This window comes from Mus musculus, chromosome 17 (assembly GCF_000001635.26).
Source record: "Mus musculus strain C57BL/6J chromosome 17, GRCm38.p6 C57BL/6J".
Lineage (NCBI taxonomy): Eukaryota > Metazoa > Chordata > Mammalia > Rodentia > Muridae > Mus > Mus musculus.
In genome coordinates this window covers 25,198,288-25,214,884 of record NC_000083.6, presented here as the reverse complement: position 1 = coordinate 25,214,884, position 16,597 = coordinate 25,198,288, and the positions used below count along the sequence as shown (strand labels likewise).

The 16,597-nt window shown below is 49.4% G+C and overlaps 1 protein-coding gene across 15 annotated transcripts in view; it reads right to left on the bottom strand.

The window, feature by feature from the left end:
* Unkl (unkempt family like zinc finger) overlaps positions 1 to 16,597 on the bottom strand; it is a 46,083-nt gene that overhangs the window by 19,559 nt on the left and 9,927 nt on the right. For all 15 annotated transcript variants that reach the window (XR_003952198.1, XR_003952197.1, XM_006525022.4 and 12 more), the window contains exons 3-9: positions 14,942 to 15,118; positions 13,710 to 13,843; positions 9,151 to 9,286; positions 6,679 to 6,796; positions 5,247 to 5,331; positions 3,999 to 4,081; positions 1,779 to 1,838 (exon numbers count right to left, since the gene is read on the bottom strand). Coding sequence is in view for 11 of the 15 variants with exons in the window: in XM_006525022.4 (XP_006525085.1) it covers positions 1,779 to 1,838; positions 3,999 to 4,081; positions 5,247 to 5,331; positions 6,679 to 6,796; positions 9,151 to 9,286; positions 13,710 to 13,843; positions 14,942 to 15,118 (793 nt within the window). In the remaining 4 variants the exon portion in view is untranslated. The remainder of the gene's footprint in view (positions 1 to 1,778; positions 1,839 to 3,998; positions 4,082 to 5,246; positions 5,332 to 6,678; positions 6,797 to 9,150; positions 9,287 to 13,709; positions 13,844 to 14,941; positions 15,119 to 16,597) is intronic.

Sequence of the window (16,597 nt, the reverse complement as noted above, 5' to 3'; positions counted from 1 at the left end):
TGTGACCCATGAACGCCTCACCTCCTCCTCTCCTTGCCCTGGCTCCGTGTGGACAGCAGAAATCACAGGAAGGAGAGGAAGTGACAATTCACTCAGAGCAAGTTCTGAGCCAGTGCTGATTAACTGATTGATTGATTACTTATTAATTTTGAGATAGGGTTCTACCCTATGGCCTAGGTTAGCCTTGAACTCATGAACCTGACTTGGCCTACCAAGTCCTGGGATTTGGGGTTACAGTCATGGATTGCGTTGCCTTGCAATGGTCACCATCCTTTTATGGCGTAAGGAAACACAAATGATCTTGAGTCATTGGGGCAGCTGTATCAAGACAAAAATTTGTTTCCTAAAACAGACAACTTAGTCCGAACTAACATAGAAAAGCTAAACTGGTTAGGGAAGAGGCCTTGAGGTTAAGGGCACATGAAGCCCCCATCACAGGACCAGGGTATTGCTAGGGAGCTTTAGTGAACACAGACAGGTTGTATTCTCAGATGGGAGGCTCCCCAGAGCCACTGATGTCCACTCTAATAAACAAGCTAGGCTCGTGAACATGGGAGGATGGGCTAAACAGTGCCCCTTAAATCCACATGTGGGAACCCTTATGACCAAGACATCTGGGTGTAACCTAATCTGGACCCAAGAATCTTTACAGACTCAGTAGGTTATAATGAGATCACTGTCCTTGTAAGAGATGAGGACAAAGGCATGTGCCAAGGGATAACCCTGTGAAGCCAGTGAGTACACATGTCTGTGGGCCCAGGAGAGGCCCCAGGCCTGACCCCACCTTTAGCTCAGTCTCTAACCTCAAGGAATTGGAAATAAGAGTTCTTTTGCAGGCTGATGAGATGGCTCAGCAGTTAAAAGCACTGACTGTTCTTCCAAAGGTCCTGAGTTCAAATCCCAGCAACCACATGGTGGCTCACAACCACCCATAATGAGATCTGACGCCCTCTTCTGGTGCATCTGAAGACAGCTACAGTGTACTTATCTATAATAATTAATAAATCTTTGGGCCAAAGCAAGCAGGGGCCTAGCAAGTGGGGCCGACTGGAGCAAGCAGAGGTCCCAACGACCACATGAAAAGGCTTACAACCATCTGTACAGCTATAGTGTACTCCTATACATAAAAATAAGTAAGTCTTGCCGGGCGTGGTGGCGCACGCCTTTAATCCCAGCACTCAGGAGGCAGAGGCAGGTGGATTTCTGAGTTCAAGGCCAGCCTGGTCTACAAAGTGAGTTCCAAGACAGCCAGGACTATACAGAGAAACCCTATCTCGAAAAAAACAAAACAAAACAAAACAAAACAAAACAAAACAAAACAAAAAAAGTAATCTTAAAATAAAAAAAAAGAGAGTTCTGCTGCTCAGGCCTCTGCCTGAAACACTTGGCTACAGTCGCTGCAGCTGACTCAAGGGCCTATATTTCCCAGAGAAAAAAAATGCTACAAGGCTTTGATTTTGTTTTCAAGGTAGGTCACAATTTTCAGGGTGAGGGGAGTGGGGAACCACAGGGTTTCTTTGTGTCCTGGAACGAGCTCTGCAGGCTGGCCCTGAAGTCACAGAGATCTGTCTGCTCTGCTTCCCAAGTGCTGGGATTAAAGGCGTGTATCACTGTCACCACCAGTCTTAAGTATTTTGAACAGTAAAACAAAGGACACATGAATATGAGCAAAAGAAAGAAAACAATTACAGAACAAGTAGGCAGTGGGACTGGGGGCTTAACTCAGCAGTAGAGTGCGGACACAGAAAGGCCTAACAGAAAGCCATGCGATGCTGTACCTGCTTGCTGTCCTCAGTAGCTTTCTGGCTTCCTTCAGAGGGGGAGTCTTTCCTTTTGGCCTGCAAATAGAAGACCCGCTCAGGTTAGAAAGGCAAGGAGACATCTCCTGAAAACACATAGGCCTACACTTTGTTTACAATTTAGAAAATGCTGGAGCTGGTGTGCTGGACTGGGCTTGTAATCCCATTACAAAGGAGACTGAGGCGGGCAGATCGTTGAGTTTGAGGCCAACCTAGGTCATAGAATAAGACCTCATCTCAAAAAAAAAAAAAAAAAAAAAAACCAAAAAACCAAAACAATAACCAACAACCCTACAAAACACTGAGAAAGTGTTTACACAGTTCCTGTTCACTGGTACCCAAAGCTCTTCCCACATTTGGATCACTCAGGGAAAGACAGGCCTTGACACATGTACCAAGCCAAGGAGTTATTCAACAAAATGGCCTGGGTGTGTACAGGTCTCTTTTTTTGTTTGTTTGTTTTTTTCGAGACAGGGTTTCTCTGTATAGCCCTGGCTGTCCTGGAACTCACTTTGTAGACCAGGCTGGCCTCAAACTCAGAAATCCACCTGCCTCTGCCTCCCAAGTGCTGGGATTAAAGGAGTGCGCCACCACCGCCCGGTGTGTGCAGATCTCTTGCTTGACCCAAACAGCACCAAGGCTAAGTCTGTTCAGAATTGCCCAAGGGAGGTTGTGGTGGTTTGAATAGGTTTAGCCTCATAGACTCATGTTTGAAAGTCTGGCTATAGGGAGTGACACTACCAGGAGATGTGGCCTTGTTGGAAGAAGTATGTCACTTTGTGGGAGGTCTGCTCTGCTCAGGCTACACACAGGGTGGAATCTAGTCTACTCGTGGCTGCCAGCCGATCAAGATGTCGAATTCTTAGCTACTCTAGCACCATGCCTGTCTGCACACCGCCATGGTCTTGCCATGATGATAATGAACCTCTGAACCTGTAAGCCAGGTCCAATTAAATGTTGTCCTTTGTAGTGTTGCCTTGGTCATGGTGTCTCTTCACAGCAATGAAACCCTAAGACAGGCCCAGCTGTGCCTCCTTGAAGGAGAAGAGCTCCCAGCATTTCAAGTGGCCCTGTGAGGGTTTTGTGACAATTCCAAGAGACGTGGAAAGTTCTGAGTATAGAGTGCCCGCAGGGTTCCAGGCCCAGAGCAGGAAAGAATGTAGAGATGACTCATCCACAGGCACTCCTCCACCCTCACTCAGAGAGAGAGGGACTCTCGGGAGAGCTCACTGACACCAGCAACAGAGCATCACAGACTGGGGCCTCCTGAGCCGAGAGCAGCAGAGGATGCCTGCCATACCTAGAACACATATGGAGCCTGCCCTACCAGCCAGAGAAGACCATCCTAGGCAGAAGGGCCAAAGAACAAAAGTGACTAAACCCTAGACCACAAAGAAACACCTACAGAACCTCAGGAGCCCTAACAGACTCAGGGTCCAACAGTGGCTTAGCAACCAAGTGCAGCGACACCCTGACTGCATGAGCTGAGCAGAGCGGCTCTGTTCAACTAATTCAGGGAGACTTCTTTTTTTCCCCTCATTTTTAATAGTTTGTTTTTGTTTTGTTTTGTTTTAAGACAGGGTTTCTGGAACTCACTTTATAAACCAGGCTGTCCTCAAACTCAGAGACCTCCTACCTCCACCTCCTGAATGCTGGGCATAAACCACACTGCCCAGCAACCTCAGGACTACGTCAATGTCACACAAACTGTTTAGAACCAAATGCTATTTTAAATCCGTTTTTGAACATCCTGTCCCTATCCTGGGATGGCTCCCCAGGGACCTACTCTAGTGGCTGACTCTGGCACGAACAGGAAGTGACTTCTCAGTCCGAGAACGATCCATCCTCATCACACCCATCAGATACAGGACGCCCCTCACCCAAAGCATGGGGATGCCGAGTAACAGACTGAGATGCTGCATCAGATACCACTTGTTGATGACCTCCAACTGCCTAGGACGGACAGCCCAAGGGATCTGCCAAGTCGAGGGCTGGCAAGGCACCAGATGCCCGCTAAGGCCGAATCCCACAAAGCAGTGCAGCAGGGGCATGATGTCCTGCTCCAGCCCAGGCAAGACTTTTCTAGACTATCTGAGGAGGAATCACAACTCCACATGTAGGCTGCTTTCAGCCACACCACCCAAACCTCACCCCATGCCTGTCCCCTCAGTGGGACTGATCCAAGCAGTGTCCACTTACACTTCCAGGCTGGCTGCTATAAGCTGAGGTGCTGTTGGAACTGAGATCACGGCAGCTCCACTCGTTCACCATAGCCAGGCTCTCTGCCAAGAGAAAAAAAAGAGAAACTGGCACTGAGGGGCCGCCAGCTGGCCCACAGGACAGGTGGAGAGGACCGGTTGATGTTGTAACCACTTCCCTTGTTCTGGGTGGCAGGCCAGCCCACACAGAGCCATGAAATTAAAATAAAAAATTCTTTTTTGCTGGGTGGTGATGGCGGCGGTGCACGCCTTTAATCCCAGCACTTGGGAGACAGAGGCAGGTGGATTTCTGAGTTCGAGGCCAGCCTGGTCTACAGAGTGAGTTCCAGGACAGCCAGGGCTACACAGAGAAACCTTGTCTCGGAAAAAAAAAAAAAAAATTCTTTTTAGGGGCTGGAGAGGTGGCTCAATGGTTGGTACATCTGTTTTAAGGTGTGTATTCTGTGTGGATGTGTGCATGTGAGTACAGGTGCTCCGGGGGTCCCTGAGTGTGCATTTGATTCCCTAGCGGTTGTGGGTGCTGGGAATTCAGCTCTCGACTCTGCAAGAGCAATGCATGCTCTTAACTACTGAACCATCTCTCTAGCCCCAAATAGTGCTATTTGGGTTCAATCATTTTTAACATGAACAACAACATGTCAAGTGTGATCAGAAACAGCTGCCACTCCAACTGGAACAGAAAATGAAGTCTGAGCTTGCAACTGCTTTATAACCACCAGAACTCAGACTCCTGAGCTGGGGGAGCAGCTTTAGAGAATCAATTATGAGCCTATGTGACAATAAATGACCGTAGGGTCTGAGGCCAGCTGGCCAAGCCCAACTAAGGATCTTGGCACCTCTAGCTACAGGGACAGAAAGTGACTCTACAAAGCCACTGACACTCAGTCCCAGCAGGACAGCAGCAAAGCAGGTGAGCACGAGAATGACAACAGATCCGTATCCCCAGGAGGCAGGTGGGACCTAGGAGGCCGGGGACAGGGGTCCTTTCAAGCATCACAGGTCTAGTCTGTCCCAGGTGCAAAGGGCAAGGCAGGTCCAGCCATGAGGCATGAGCCCTCCCCTCTCCCTGCCCCCACCCCAGCCATCTCAACGGGCATTATATACAGGATTCCCAGACATGCCTAGTCCCAGGTCACTGTGAGACTGTGGAGCTGCTGAGTGAGCTCCTTGGCCACATGGTGGCTGAGGTGCCCCCTCCCCCACACCCCCCTGAAGATCGTCTACTTACTCTCAGTGTGTGCAAAGGCACAGAAAGGGCCCCGAGGGCAGTAGCCAGTTTGGCGCATATCGTTGCATTTTGTAGATTTGTAGATCTAGGAAATCAGACAAAACATGGTGGCTTAGTGATCTGTTTTCTATGAAGCGCAGCTGGCCGCTTAGAACACCGAAGCAAACAGAGTGAGTGAGCACTTCCCAGCTGCAGAACAAATCTGCAGTGTCTCCAAAAGCTCATGAAGGCCTGGCTCTTAGACCAGAAGATGCTGGACCGGTGACAAGGCAGGGCCTAGTGCAAGGCCCCTGTAACTATGAGATATGCTTGTGATCATGACTGGGAACCTCCAAATCTTTGAGCTACACAACCCTTTCCTTTCTAGTGATAGACAGATGGCCACCATACCATTTGCCCCTAGATGCCCTTGGTCCTAAAAACCCTCCGCTCTGCAAAATGTATTGGTCAGAGCCAAGTCTGTCTGTCAGACCGCCAGGCAAAGACTACTTGACACTCTGGAAAGGTGTCTGTCTGGTAGACAGCAGAAGCTCGAGCAATGCCTGTTCAATGATAGGTGCTTATACAAGCACCTATCTTACGACCAGACTGCCCACTACTTCACCATGGGGACCTGGGAAAGAACGAAGACAAGACTGGCACCCAGGAGCCAACATTCCCTAGATACCAAAACAACACTACCCACTCAAAAGGCTCAGGGAGGGCATGACAACAGCCCCTGCACTAGCACACTTATGCCTGCATACAGCTATGCCCTTCAGTTCCACTAGCCTAGCCCCACTACCTGCAGACTTAGATGCCCAAGGACATTTTGTCTGCTTATTCATTCTTTTATTAATTAATGTATTTACTTTACATCTAGATTGCAGCCCTCTTCAAACATCTCCTCCCCCTACTTTTTCATTTTAATTCAAATCTGAATGCATTCTGTTTGGATGACTGAGCAGCCAAGGGGAACTCATAAGGAATGGGCCAAACACCTATCTAGAATATTCCACAGGACAGTCCTTCCCATCTATGTGGTGACCTTTGAACCCCTGAACATCCTCACTACTGAAAGTCTGTTGCTCAGGGACAGGCAGTTTACTCACATAGCACCCAGGCTGGAGCTGTGGGCTACACTCGATCAGCTGGACCTCAGTAGGTACTAGAAATAGGGCAGCCAGTGCCAGGGGAGTGGTGGGAACTCTCTAGTGACAACTGTCCCTTCCTGGTTATACTCCCTGTCTGGGAGGCGAAGCTGTTTTCACTTCACGGGTCCTTCCTGTCTTCCTGCTCCCACCCCACTTCCCTAACTCCTCCAAGGCTGATTTAATACATCTCATAGCATGTGGCGTTTCTGAGTCCTACATGCCCTTCCAGTGAGGATCCCACACACAGCCAGCCCCTCTTGAGCTGCCAGTAGTCCTGTCTGGCCCTGACCAATGCCTACCTCAGGATGGAACTGCTGCTCCGTGCGGGAATGGCAGTACTGACAGCTGTCCCCACCGTCACACCGTGAGGGCTCGCCCCACTCGTCACCGTGCTTCACACTAGGACAGGGCGTAGACCTAGGACAGAAAAGCATACCCCGTGTGCTAAGAATCTGGCAAATGAGCCTACAGTGACCATGCCCCCCCTGAGGGATGCAAAGGCGAACGGGATGAACCTGAGTGTCCACCATAGGAGTCACGCCTCCCAGGGGCGAGGAACAGCTGGCTCAGGGACACACTGTGGGGCATGAGGTGAGGTGGCCCAGGGCTCTGCCTTCTGCAGCCAAGTAGAATCTGAGACTTAGGTTAAGTGACCACATTCCACGCTCTTCCCATGCTTTCTGGCAGCTTCACCGTCAGTTTGGGTTTAGGGTCAAAAATTCCTACCTCTGGAACTCATTTTTTTTTCTTTGTCCGATTTTCCATCTTTTTTAGAAAGATATTCACTGGTCCTCTTAAGGCCAGGCAGTAGTGACAGCACCATTTATTATTTTTGCTGGTTTTCTGTTCAGGTCTCTTGACCCTGAAGCTATTCTGAGAGCAGTGAAGTCACAAATCCACTACCTTTGTCTATGAGGAGAACAGTGTCCCTAGGCACTCAAGGGGACATGAGGTTACTACAAAGAGAAGAGGGTAGGCCTCTGCAAATAAAAAATATAGGCTGTAAGGAAATCTGTGGGGACGGAGGACCTGGGCCACCGTGAGTGCAGACTGCAAACCCAAAGGCTCCGGAGGCCAGCAATACAGACAGGGGTGGCTGGAGCAGAGTACATGATGCTTTGGAAGATGGGCTGATGGAACGATCAGGCTGATGGAACCCCAACCCAGAGGCAGGTGAAGATCAGGGGGGGTAAGGAGCTCAGCACCCCCAGAACCCAGTCTCCAGGACTCGGTGCTCTGCTGTCAGCCTTGCATCCCAGAAAAGCCAAAGGTGGGATGATGGTTGGGTGGTGCACAGTCCTTACGTGACAGGGTGGTGTGGGGAATTAGGCTATGCACAGACAGGCTGGTCTCTAGTCGAGCTGAGGTCTGAACCCTGAAAGGTGATAATTCACCTTCATGAACAGTAGGCGTTCCCTCATGCTCCTGGAACTCTGGCTCCTGCCTAAGTTACCGCCCCCCACACCCCCCACAAGAGAAGCATGGCTAGAACTCAAGTAGACAATGTTCCAAGCTTCTAACCTTCAGGCTAAACTCCCCAGTTACCTAGCAACAGTAAAGACCATAAAAAGGGCTGTTCAGCCCTCACCTCGATCTCTTACTTCTCAGTCTCTTACTTCTTATCCCTCATGCTCACCCCCTCACTCCTCTCTCTGTCTTCTCTCCTCTCTCACTCCTCTCTCCCTCTTACTCTTTCTTGCTAGCCTTTCCTCTTTCTCTCTTTTTCTCTCTCTCACTCCCTACCTTCTCTCTTTCCCCCTGCCTTTCTACAATAAAGCTCTAAAACCATAGACAGTCTCTGCTCATCAAGGCCCACTGTGCTTGGAGGATGGGATAGGCTTTCTCCTAATGAGCCGTTTCTAATCTCCCTAATCTTTCTAATGGAAGGCCTTCCTGTGCTCCAGTCAAGATCCACTGCGCTCACTCTGTCGGTGTTGGGAACCTCTTCTCTCATCCCTCTCTCCCATAACCCTGGTGGCTTAAGCAAAGTAGCTCCGGGGTTCCCAGGTAGGGCTGCCCCTTTGGCCACCTGCCGAAGAGTGGGTCAGAGGCTTAAATGCTCACCCGGGGCTGAGTGGAAGGTGTATGGCAGCCTTCCCAAGCCTGACTGACAGAGAATAGGTGGAACTCTGGTGGGGTGTGGGTCTTTCCCTTCCCCCTCTTCCCCAGGGCCCCCCTTTTAGTTCCTGACAGGGTGGTACACGGTACAAGGGGGGTATATTATCAGAAGTGCCAATAAAAACACACAAGGTGCTGGACAGGCCAGAGAGGCGTGTGCCCAGCTAAGATCCCCATCACTAACAGGGCCAACAGTGGGAGGACTATGAGAACCACCATGCCCGAGGGCAGAAACCTCACTCGCCCCTACAACAAACAGAGCAACAGATGTTCAAGCTTTCGTCTCTAACAAGCCCAGTCCCTTAAGACAGTGTCCTTGCCTGTGAGTGACAGCACTGCTGAGCAGGACATCCTCAATGAGAACATAAGAGTGAGCATCTCTATGACAACCGCATGGAACATGCTCCCCTCCCTAGCATGGGGGTGCACTTCCACTGCCAGTTTGGGCTTATAGTCAAAAATTCCCACCTCTGCAAAGAAGTGAAGAAGCCTCATGGCCCTGAATCTGTCAGGTAAAGGGAGGCAGCAGGGGCTCCAGAGCCCTAAGGCCAGTGGCTACAGCAGAGTATCTCTCTAGAGCCGGAGCGGACTTCTGATGGGAAACACCAGGGAGACTGCTCAGGGTCATCCTGCCTGTGGGTCCCCCAGCCCACCTGTACTGGAACCTCCTGGGGTTCCGACGGCGGTCTCTGCTGTTGTGGTAGTGTGGACAGGCGTAGCCCTGGCGACATAGGCGTGGTGGCTTCGGGCACTGCTCAGTCTTATAGCTGCCCAATACGAAGTTACTGTCTGGAAAACAGATGCAAGAAAACCTGGCCTTGAGCATTCACAGTAACATTAGGCATAGCAGCCCAAAGTACAGCCAGCCACCCATCCAACACCACTGAGTAGGTAAGCAACCGTGGTTCATTCACGAGGAAGGGCCAGAGCTACTGTACTGTGGACTGCCCAAAAGACACTGTACACAGTAGGAGATGAGAGAAGCCCTGTTAACTGGGATAGGATTCCTTTAGGAACTGGCTGAGAAGATAACTCAGCTGGTAGAGAGCTTGCCTAGTGTGTACCAAGCTTGGGTTTAGTCCCATCATTGCATGAGCACGGTGACCCATGCCCGTAGTCCTAGCACTTGAGAGGTACAGACAGAAGTAACAGACACTCAAGTTAGACACTTAGTTACATGGCAAGTTCAAGGCTACCCTTGGTGAAATGAAACCCTGTCTCAAAAAGGAAAAAAAAAAAAAATCAAATGTCAATCAAGCCCTGGTCACATTAGTATGTGACCATAATTAAAAATCACTGATAGGCTGAGGGGATGGCTTAGTGGCTTTAAGCACTTGCTGGGCAAGCATGAGGACCAGAGTTCAAATCCCCAGCATTCACGTAAACTCCAAATGGGTATGCAGCCTCCGTATCAATGCATGAGGAGAAAGTGTGAGACACATGCACAAACACTTGCCCCCCACATGCATATCCACGCCCCCACACAAATAAACAACCAGGAAAGCACAGATCTTTTTTTGAGACTATGCTTGTCCCCAGCTCACACTCCATTCTCAGGGGTGTCTTCTCTTTCTTATGCTGTTTCTATTACCATAAAAACACAACAAACCGGGGCTGGCGAGATGGCTCAGTGGTTAAGAGCACCGACTGCTCTTCCAAAGGCCCAAAGTTCAAATCCCAGCAACCACATGGTGGCTCACAACCATCCGTAACGAAATCTGATGCCCTCTTCTGGAGTATCTGAGGATAGCTACAGTGTACTTACATATAATAAATTAAAAATAAAAATAAAATAAAACAAACAAACCAACCTAGTGAAACGGAAGCCCCATCTCCATGGGCTTGGGTAACAACAGGACAACGCAGGCCTGTCCTCTGAACTCTGTCAATAAGGCTGGGGTGCACAGGGAACATCTGGGTCTCCTCCTCTTTGCTGTGACTACAGAACTGCTCTAAAAATACTTTTAGGCCACTGAGAAGTCTCAGCAGGTAGAAGCAGTTACTGCACAAACCTGGCAGCTCAAATTCAATCTCTGGAACTCACAATAGAAGGAGAAAACGGATTCCCGAAAGTTGTCCTTTGGTTTCTACCCAAGCACTTGCATGCCCACTCCCACCTCTAATGATGGTGATGATGATGGAGGAGGAGAAGAAATTCCTACTTTTTATAAAAAAAGATTTATTTATTTTACGTATATGGGTACACTGTAGCTGTACACCAAAAGAGGGCATCAGATCCCATTACAGTGGTTGTGAGCCACCATGTGGTTGCTGGGAATTGAACTCAGGACCCCTGGAAGAGCAATCAGTGCTCTTAACCACTGAGCCACCTCTCCAGCCTCCAAAATTCCTACTTTTTTTTTTTTTTTTTTTTTTTTTGGTTTTTCGAGACAGGGTTTCTCTGTATAGCCCTGGCTGTCCTGTAGACCAGGCTGGCCTCGAACTCAGAAATCCGCCTGCCTCTGCCTCTGGGATTAAAGGTGTGTGCCACCACACCCGGCGAAATTCCTACTTTTAAAAATACTTAACATTAGCCGAGTGGTAGTGGCACATGCCTTTTAATCCCAGTACTCAAGAGGCAGAGGCAGGTAGATCTGTAAGTTCAAAGCCAGGCTGGTTTACAGAGTGAGTTCCTGGACAGCCAGGGCTACACAGAAAAACCCAGTCTAGGGGAGGCGGCGGGGCAGGGAGGGGGTGTTTAAAAAAAAAAAAAGATCTATCTATCTATCTATCTATCTATCTATCTATCTATCTATCTATCTATCTATCTATCTATTTAATGTATGTGAGTGCACTGTAGCTGTACTGATGGTTGCCAGCCATCATGTGGTTGCTGGGAATTGATTTCTGGACCTCTGCTCCCTCTGGTCAGCCCCACTTGGTTGCTTGGTCAACACTGCTCACTCCGGCCCTGCCATTTATTTATTGTAGCTGTCTTCAGACACACCAGAAGAGGGTGTTAGTTCTCATTACGGATGGTTGGGAGCCACCATGTGGTGCTGTGATTTGAACTCAGGACCTTCGGAAGAGCAGTCAATGCTCTTAACCTCTGAGCTATCATCTCTCCAGCCCCCGGGGGAAAAAAATCTTCATGCTTTTTTAAAAACAGGTTACACATAACCTAGACTAGCTTCAAACTTAATGCCCTGTGCCTGCCTCCCCAGTGCTGTGGTTACAGGTGTGAGTCACCAAGCTTCTGCTCAGGCTGTACTGAAGATGAGCCGGGGACCTAACGCCCAGACAAGCGGTCTAGCCCGAGCCCAAGCCCCCCCCCTCCGCCCCTCCCCAGCTCTTTTTACTCTCTACTGTGAGAGAAAGTCCCATTCATTGCCCGGACTGACCTTAAACTTGCTCCGTAGTTCAAGCTGGCCTAGATTTTGCAATCCTGCTCAAAGCCAGCCTCCTAAGACATAAGATTACAGGTGTATATATACTAACCACATCCAATCTATGAAACAGTTTTAGTATCTAGCCTAGGCTGGTCTTGAGTTCATGATCACCCTGCATCAGCCTCCTGAGTACTAGACTCACAAAGTGGCTTTATCACATCCAGCCTAAACATGGTTAATTCTGCCAGGCGTGGTGGCACACGCCTTTAATCCCAGCATTTATGTGGCAGAGGCAGATGGATCTTTACGAGTTTGAGGCCAGCCTGGTCTACATGGTGAGTTCCAGGAAAGCCAGAGCTACATCATAAGACTCTACCTCAAAACAAAAGAACAACAAAATAACAACAATAGCACCCCAACTTTGAGGCTGGCTGTGCTGGCTCACACCTTAAATTCCAGCACTGGAGAAGCAGGTCTATCTCTGAGTTCAAGGTCAGTCTGGGCTACACAGTGAGACCCTTTGTCAAAAAAGGAAAACCCCAAACAAACAAAAACATGAGTAAAGATCTCTCTAAAAATCACTTCCTTTCTTTTGTCCTATTCAGCCAAATCCAATCTACCCTCCAGAGACATGGGGTTCTCGCCTCCCACCCGTGGCACTGGGTCAGATGCCGCTCGGAGACGAGCAGAGCATGCTCACAGGGAGGCTGCTGAATAGCGCAGAAGGCTGACACAAGACACAAAGCCAGACAGGAGGCTGCAGCCACTCTGTCCTATGGTTGATTATTACACCCTGTCCCTGACTTTGGGACAGGCCACTGCAAGTCTCCCTGTGGAACAGAGAGACTGGGAAAGTGGCATCCCCTCTCCTTTCCCCAAACCTATAGTGTTACAATAAGCCACAACTTATCAGCACCCAGCCAGGCGGGGCAATGAAGAGCGTGCAGTGTGAGTGCCACACAGCACAATGGAGGATCACAGTAAAACATGGAGTCAGAACAGCTCCGCAGCCATGCTGCTAATGGATCTGGCCTCTAGCTGGATTCATCTTATCCAATGAGAGAGGAAGACTGCAGGCAAACGACCCACAGCTGGACTATCTGCAATTTGGAAGCACTGTTTATAAACTAGAAAACCCAGAAGTTGGGCAGTAGTGGCGGACATCCATGATCCCAGCACTGGGGAGGCAGAGGCAGGCAGATCTCTGTGAGTTTAAGGCCCGTTTAGTCTACAAAGTGAGTTCCAGGATGGTCAGGGCTACAGAGAAACCCTGTCTCAGAAAAACCAAACAACAACAACAACACTTTCACAGGCCATGTGGTACATGAGGAAAAGGGATGGGCGCACATGACTACCCTTGAATATGGAATTTCCTTTCAGGGTGAAGAGAATGTTCTAGACTTAGGTAGCTCTGTTGGTTCACACTGTGAATGTACCTAATGTAACACAACTGCTCCCTTTAAGATGGTGACTTGCGTGTGTGCGCACACATCCTTGGGTGCACATGTGTGAGCCAGAGGTCTTCCTTTCACATTCCTACCTTATCTTTTTTACATGCCCTATTATTTTACATGTAATATACAGTGCGCTGGCACAGGCCGCCTCCAAGTTGTTGTGGGCCCTGAATACTTCCCTCAGCCCCACAACCAACCAATACTACCCACCAAGGTAGTGTGACGGCTCAGCACAGTCTGGGACCAGGCGGCTAGGTTCCAATCCCACTTGGCCACCTGTTTCCTAAATGGCTCACGGTTAGCAGTGGGCTGAGAAACCTGACTTTCCCATCTGTCCTCTTCTCTAGTGTAAGAACTCTCGGATGAAGCAGGTACCTGGAGAAAAGCCATGGCTCGCCCCTGCAAGGACTCCAGCAACCCCAGGCTTACCTTGCCACCGAGGGTCCTCACCAAGAATCTTCTCGATCATGGCCTGGCTGGCCAAGACCCCAGGCTGCAGATCAGGTACACCATCCCCTCCACTGAGCTGGCCATTCTGCAGGGCTTCCTGAGCCTGAAGCTCCCTGCAACCAACAGCACAGTACAGCAGTTATAGCCCGAGGGTTCCCGGAGGTGGGGCAAGCCAGCAGAATCCATGGCTCCAGAGCCACTTGGTCTGTCACCTCACTAACACTACCTGAGGGTTTAGAGCTAGATGGCGGCAGCAGCAGCAGCAGGCCCAGCAGCCTTGTCTTCTGACAGCAGTTCTATCGCAAACTGGAACTGTAGAGCTGGTTCATTAGAAAAGATCTGCCCCAGTTCCCCACCCCTTAGACAGAGTCGATGCAGCCCTCCCGGCTGTCCTAGAGCTTGCTATGTAGACCGGGCTGTGCTAAAACTTAAAGGAGACCTGCCTGCTTCTGCCTCCCAAGTACTGGGACTAAAGGTGTACACAACCACATTCCTGTCTGTCTGTCTGTCTGTCTTTGGAGAAGAGGGCTCTCTCAGCTGTAGCTCAGAATGTCCTAATGTTTACTAAGTCAACATACATCACAGACCAGCCTTGAACTCACGGCAGCTGAGCCTGACTCAGCCTCCCATGTGTTAGGCTACTATAAGTGTGAGCTCGGGAAGCAGCTTTCTAGACCAGCAGTTCTCAGCCTGTCTAGTCCAGGTCCCTTTGGCAAATCTGTCTCAAAAAATATCTACACTCCAACTCATAACAGTAGCAACTTTACAGCTGTGACGTTGCACTGAGAATAATTTGATGGTTGGGGTCACCACAGCATGAGGGACTGGATTAAAGAGTGGCAGTGTCAAGAAGGCCGGGAACCACTGGTGTACACAGAAAGCCTCGGACCTCTGCACCCATTTTGTGGCTCACAATACACAAGGGTGCACTGAGAACACGTGGGGAGGCCACCGACGGAACTCAGCTGGCAGTGTGCTTTCGTAGCATGCATGAAACCCTGGGTTTATTCCCTAGCCTACATAAATTGGGTGTGGTGCCAAACTGTGACCTTAGAACTTCAGAAGGAGTGACAAGTGGAAACAGAGTTTGAGGCCAGTGTGGGATACACAGGAGATCTTGTCCCCAAAGCAGGCTCAGAAAGAGATGCTTTGAAACAATAACGCCGGAAGTAGCGGTGGGTGAGCTGGTTCCTAGGTAAACACCAACTCACCTGATGTCACACACAGGTGGCCGAAGGTCCAGGGGCCCGTGTGCGAAGGCACAGTGCAGCCCGTTCTTCACACAGTGGCCCCGTGCATCTGTCTCGTGAATACACGTGCCTGTCTTGTAGTAGCGCAGGTGGTACTTGCGCTCCGTGTCCCCAGTTGTTCGATGCAGGTAAGGGCATCTGGGAAGCAGAGGGATCAACACACTGACTAGCTCTCGCGGACTTAGCAGACTGAGCACTCCGTCGGCTTCCCACTGCCAACTGTGGAGGGCTGCTTCTACATTCTTGCACACCAAGGTCTGCTCTGACTAGAAATGACTCTACTCAACAAGTACCTGTCCCCGACTCTACCACCCTCCGCAAAGTGCTCAGCCCGAATCTGAAACACACATCGAAAACCACTGGCTCCCATCAAAGCGACTATTTGCCTTCACCTCACAATAAGCTGCTGGCCAAAATGGTAGCTCCGAGGCGTGCGTGCGACCTTTCCGTATTTCACACCGTGCACTGCTACTGGTGCTGATCGGTTTTTTATCAATCTGACACAAGCCAGGGTAATCAGGTACCCGTAATGAGATCTGACACCCTCTTCTGGTGTGTCTGAAGACAGCTACAGTGTACTTATTTGTAATGATAAACAAATCTTTAAAAAAAAAAAAAAGAAAAAAAGATAAAAAAGGAAAAAAAAAAGAGAGAAGAAAAGGCCTGGATCAAACTGCCCTGTAGACAAACCTGTGAGGGTTTTTTGGTTTTTTTGGACTGACAATTGATATGGGAGGATCCAGCCCACTGTGGGAGGCACCGACCCTGAGCATGTTTGAATTGTATAAGAAAGCAAACTAAGCCAGATGGTGGTGATGTATGCTTTTAACACCAGCACTCTGGAAGCTGAGGCAGGCAGATCTCTGAGTTAAGAGGCCAGTCTGGTCCAGGACAGCCAGGTCTGAACCTTGTATCAAACAAACAAACAGGAAAGAAAAACAAAGCAAACAGAGCAAGCCACAGAAAGCAAGACTGTAGGCAGAGTTTTTCTGGGATGGCTGCTTTCAGCGGCTTATGCTCCCTCGTTCCCTCAGTGATGGCCGTGATGTAAGGGAGCCAGATAAACCCTTTCCTCCCCGAAACTGCTTTGGATCAAAATGTTTTATCACAGAAAGAGAAAAGCAAACTAAGACATTATCCTTATTACTGCTAATTGCTGTGCCAAAATCCATGACATCAGATAAAGACAGAGACTTGACTCTCGAGAAAATTACAGGCTCTCTCTATAGACCAGGCTGGCCTCCAACTTCAGAGATCCACCTGCCTCTGCCTCCCTCCCAAGTGCTGGGATTAGAGGTGTGCACCACCACCGTCTGACTTCTTTATAGATTTTTATTTTATTTAATCTTATGGTTGTTGAGGTAACTTTAAGTCAATGTTTTCTGTTTTTTCCTGGAAGCACTGGGACTGAACCCAGGGCTGCAGTCATACTAGACAAGTTCTCTGAGCACTGAACTAAAGCCCCTGCCCGCCTTTGCTGACTTTAAAACAAAAGTATCTCCAAGAAACTTTAATCTGATTATAAATAAGCACTAAAGGGCCAGCACACAGTCAGGAATGATGGAGGGAGATCTCACTGTCTCTAGGAGCTACACTACAGAAGAAGCAAGCAACTGT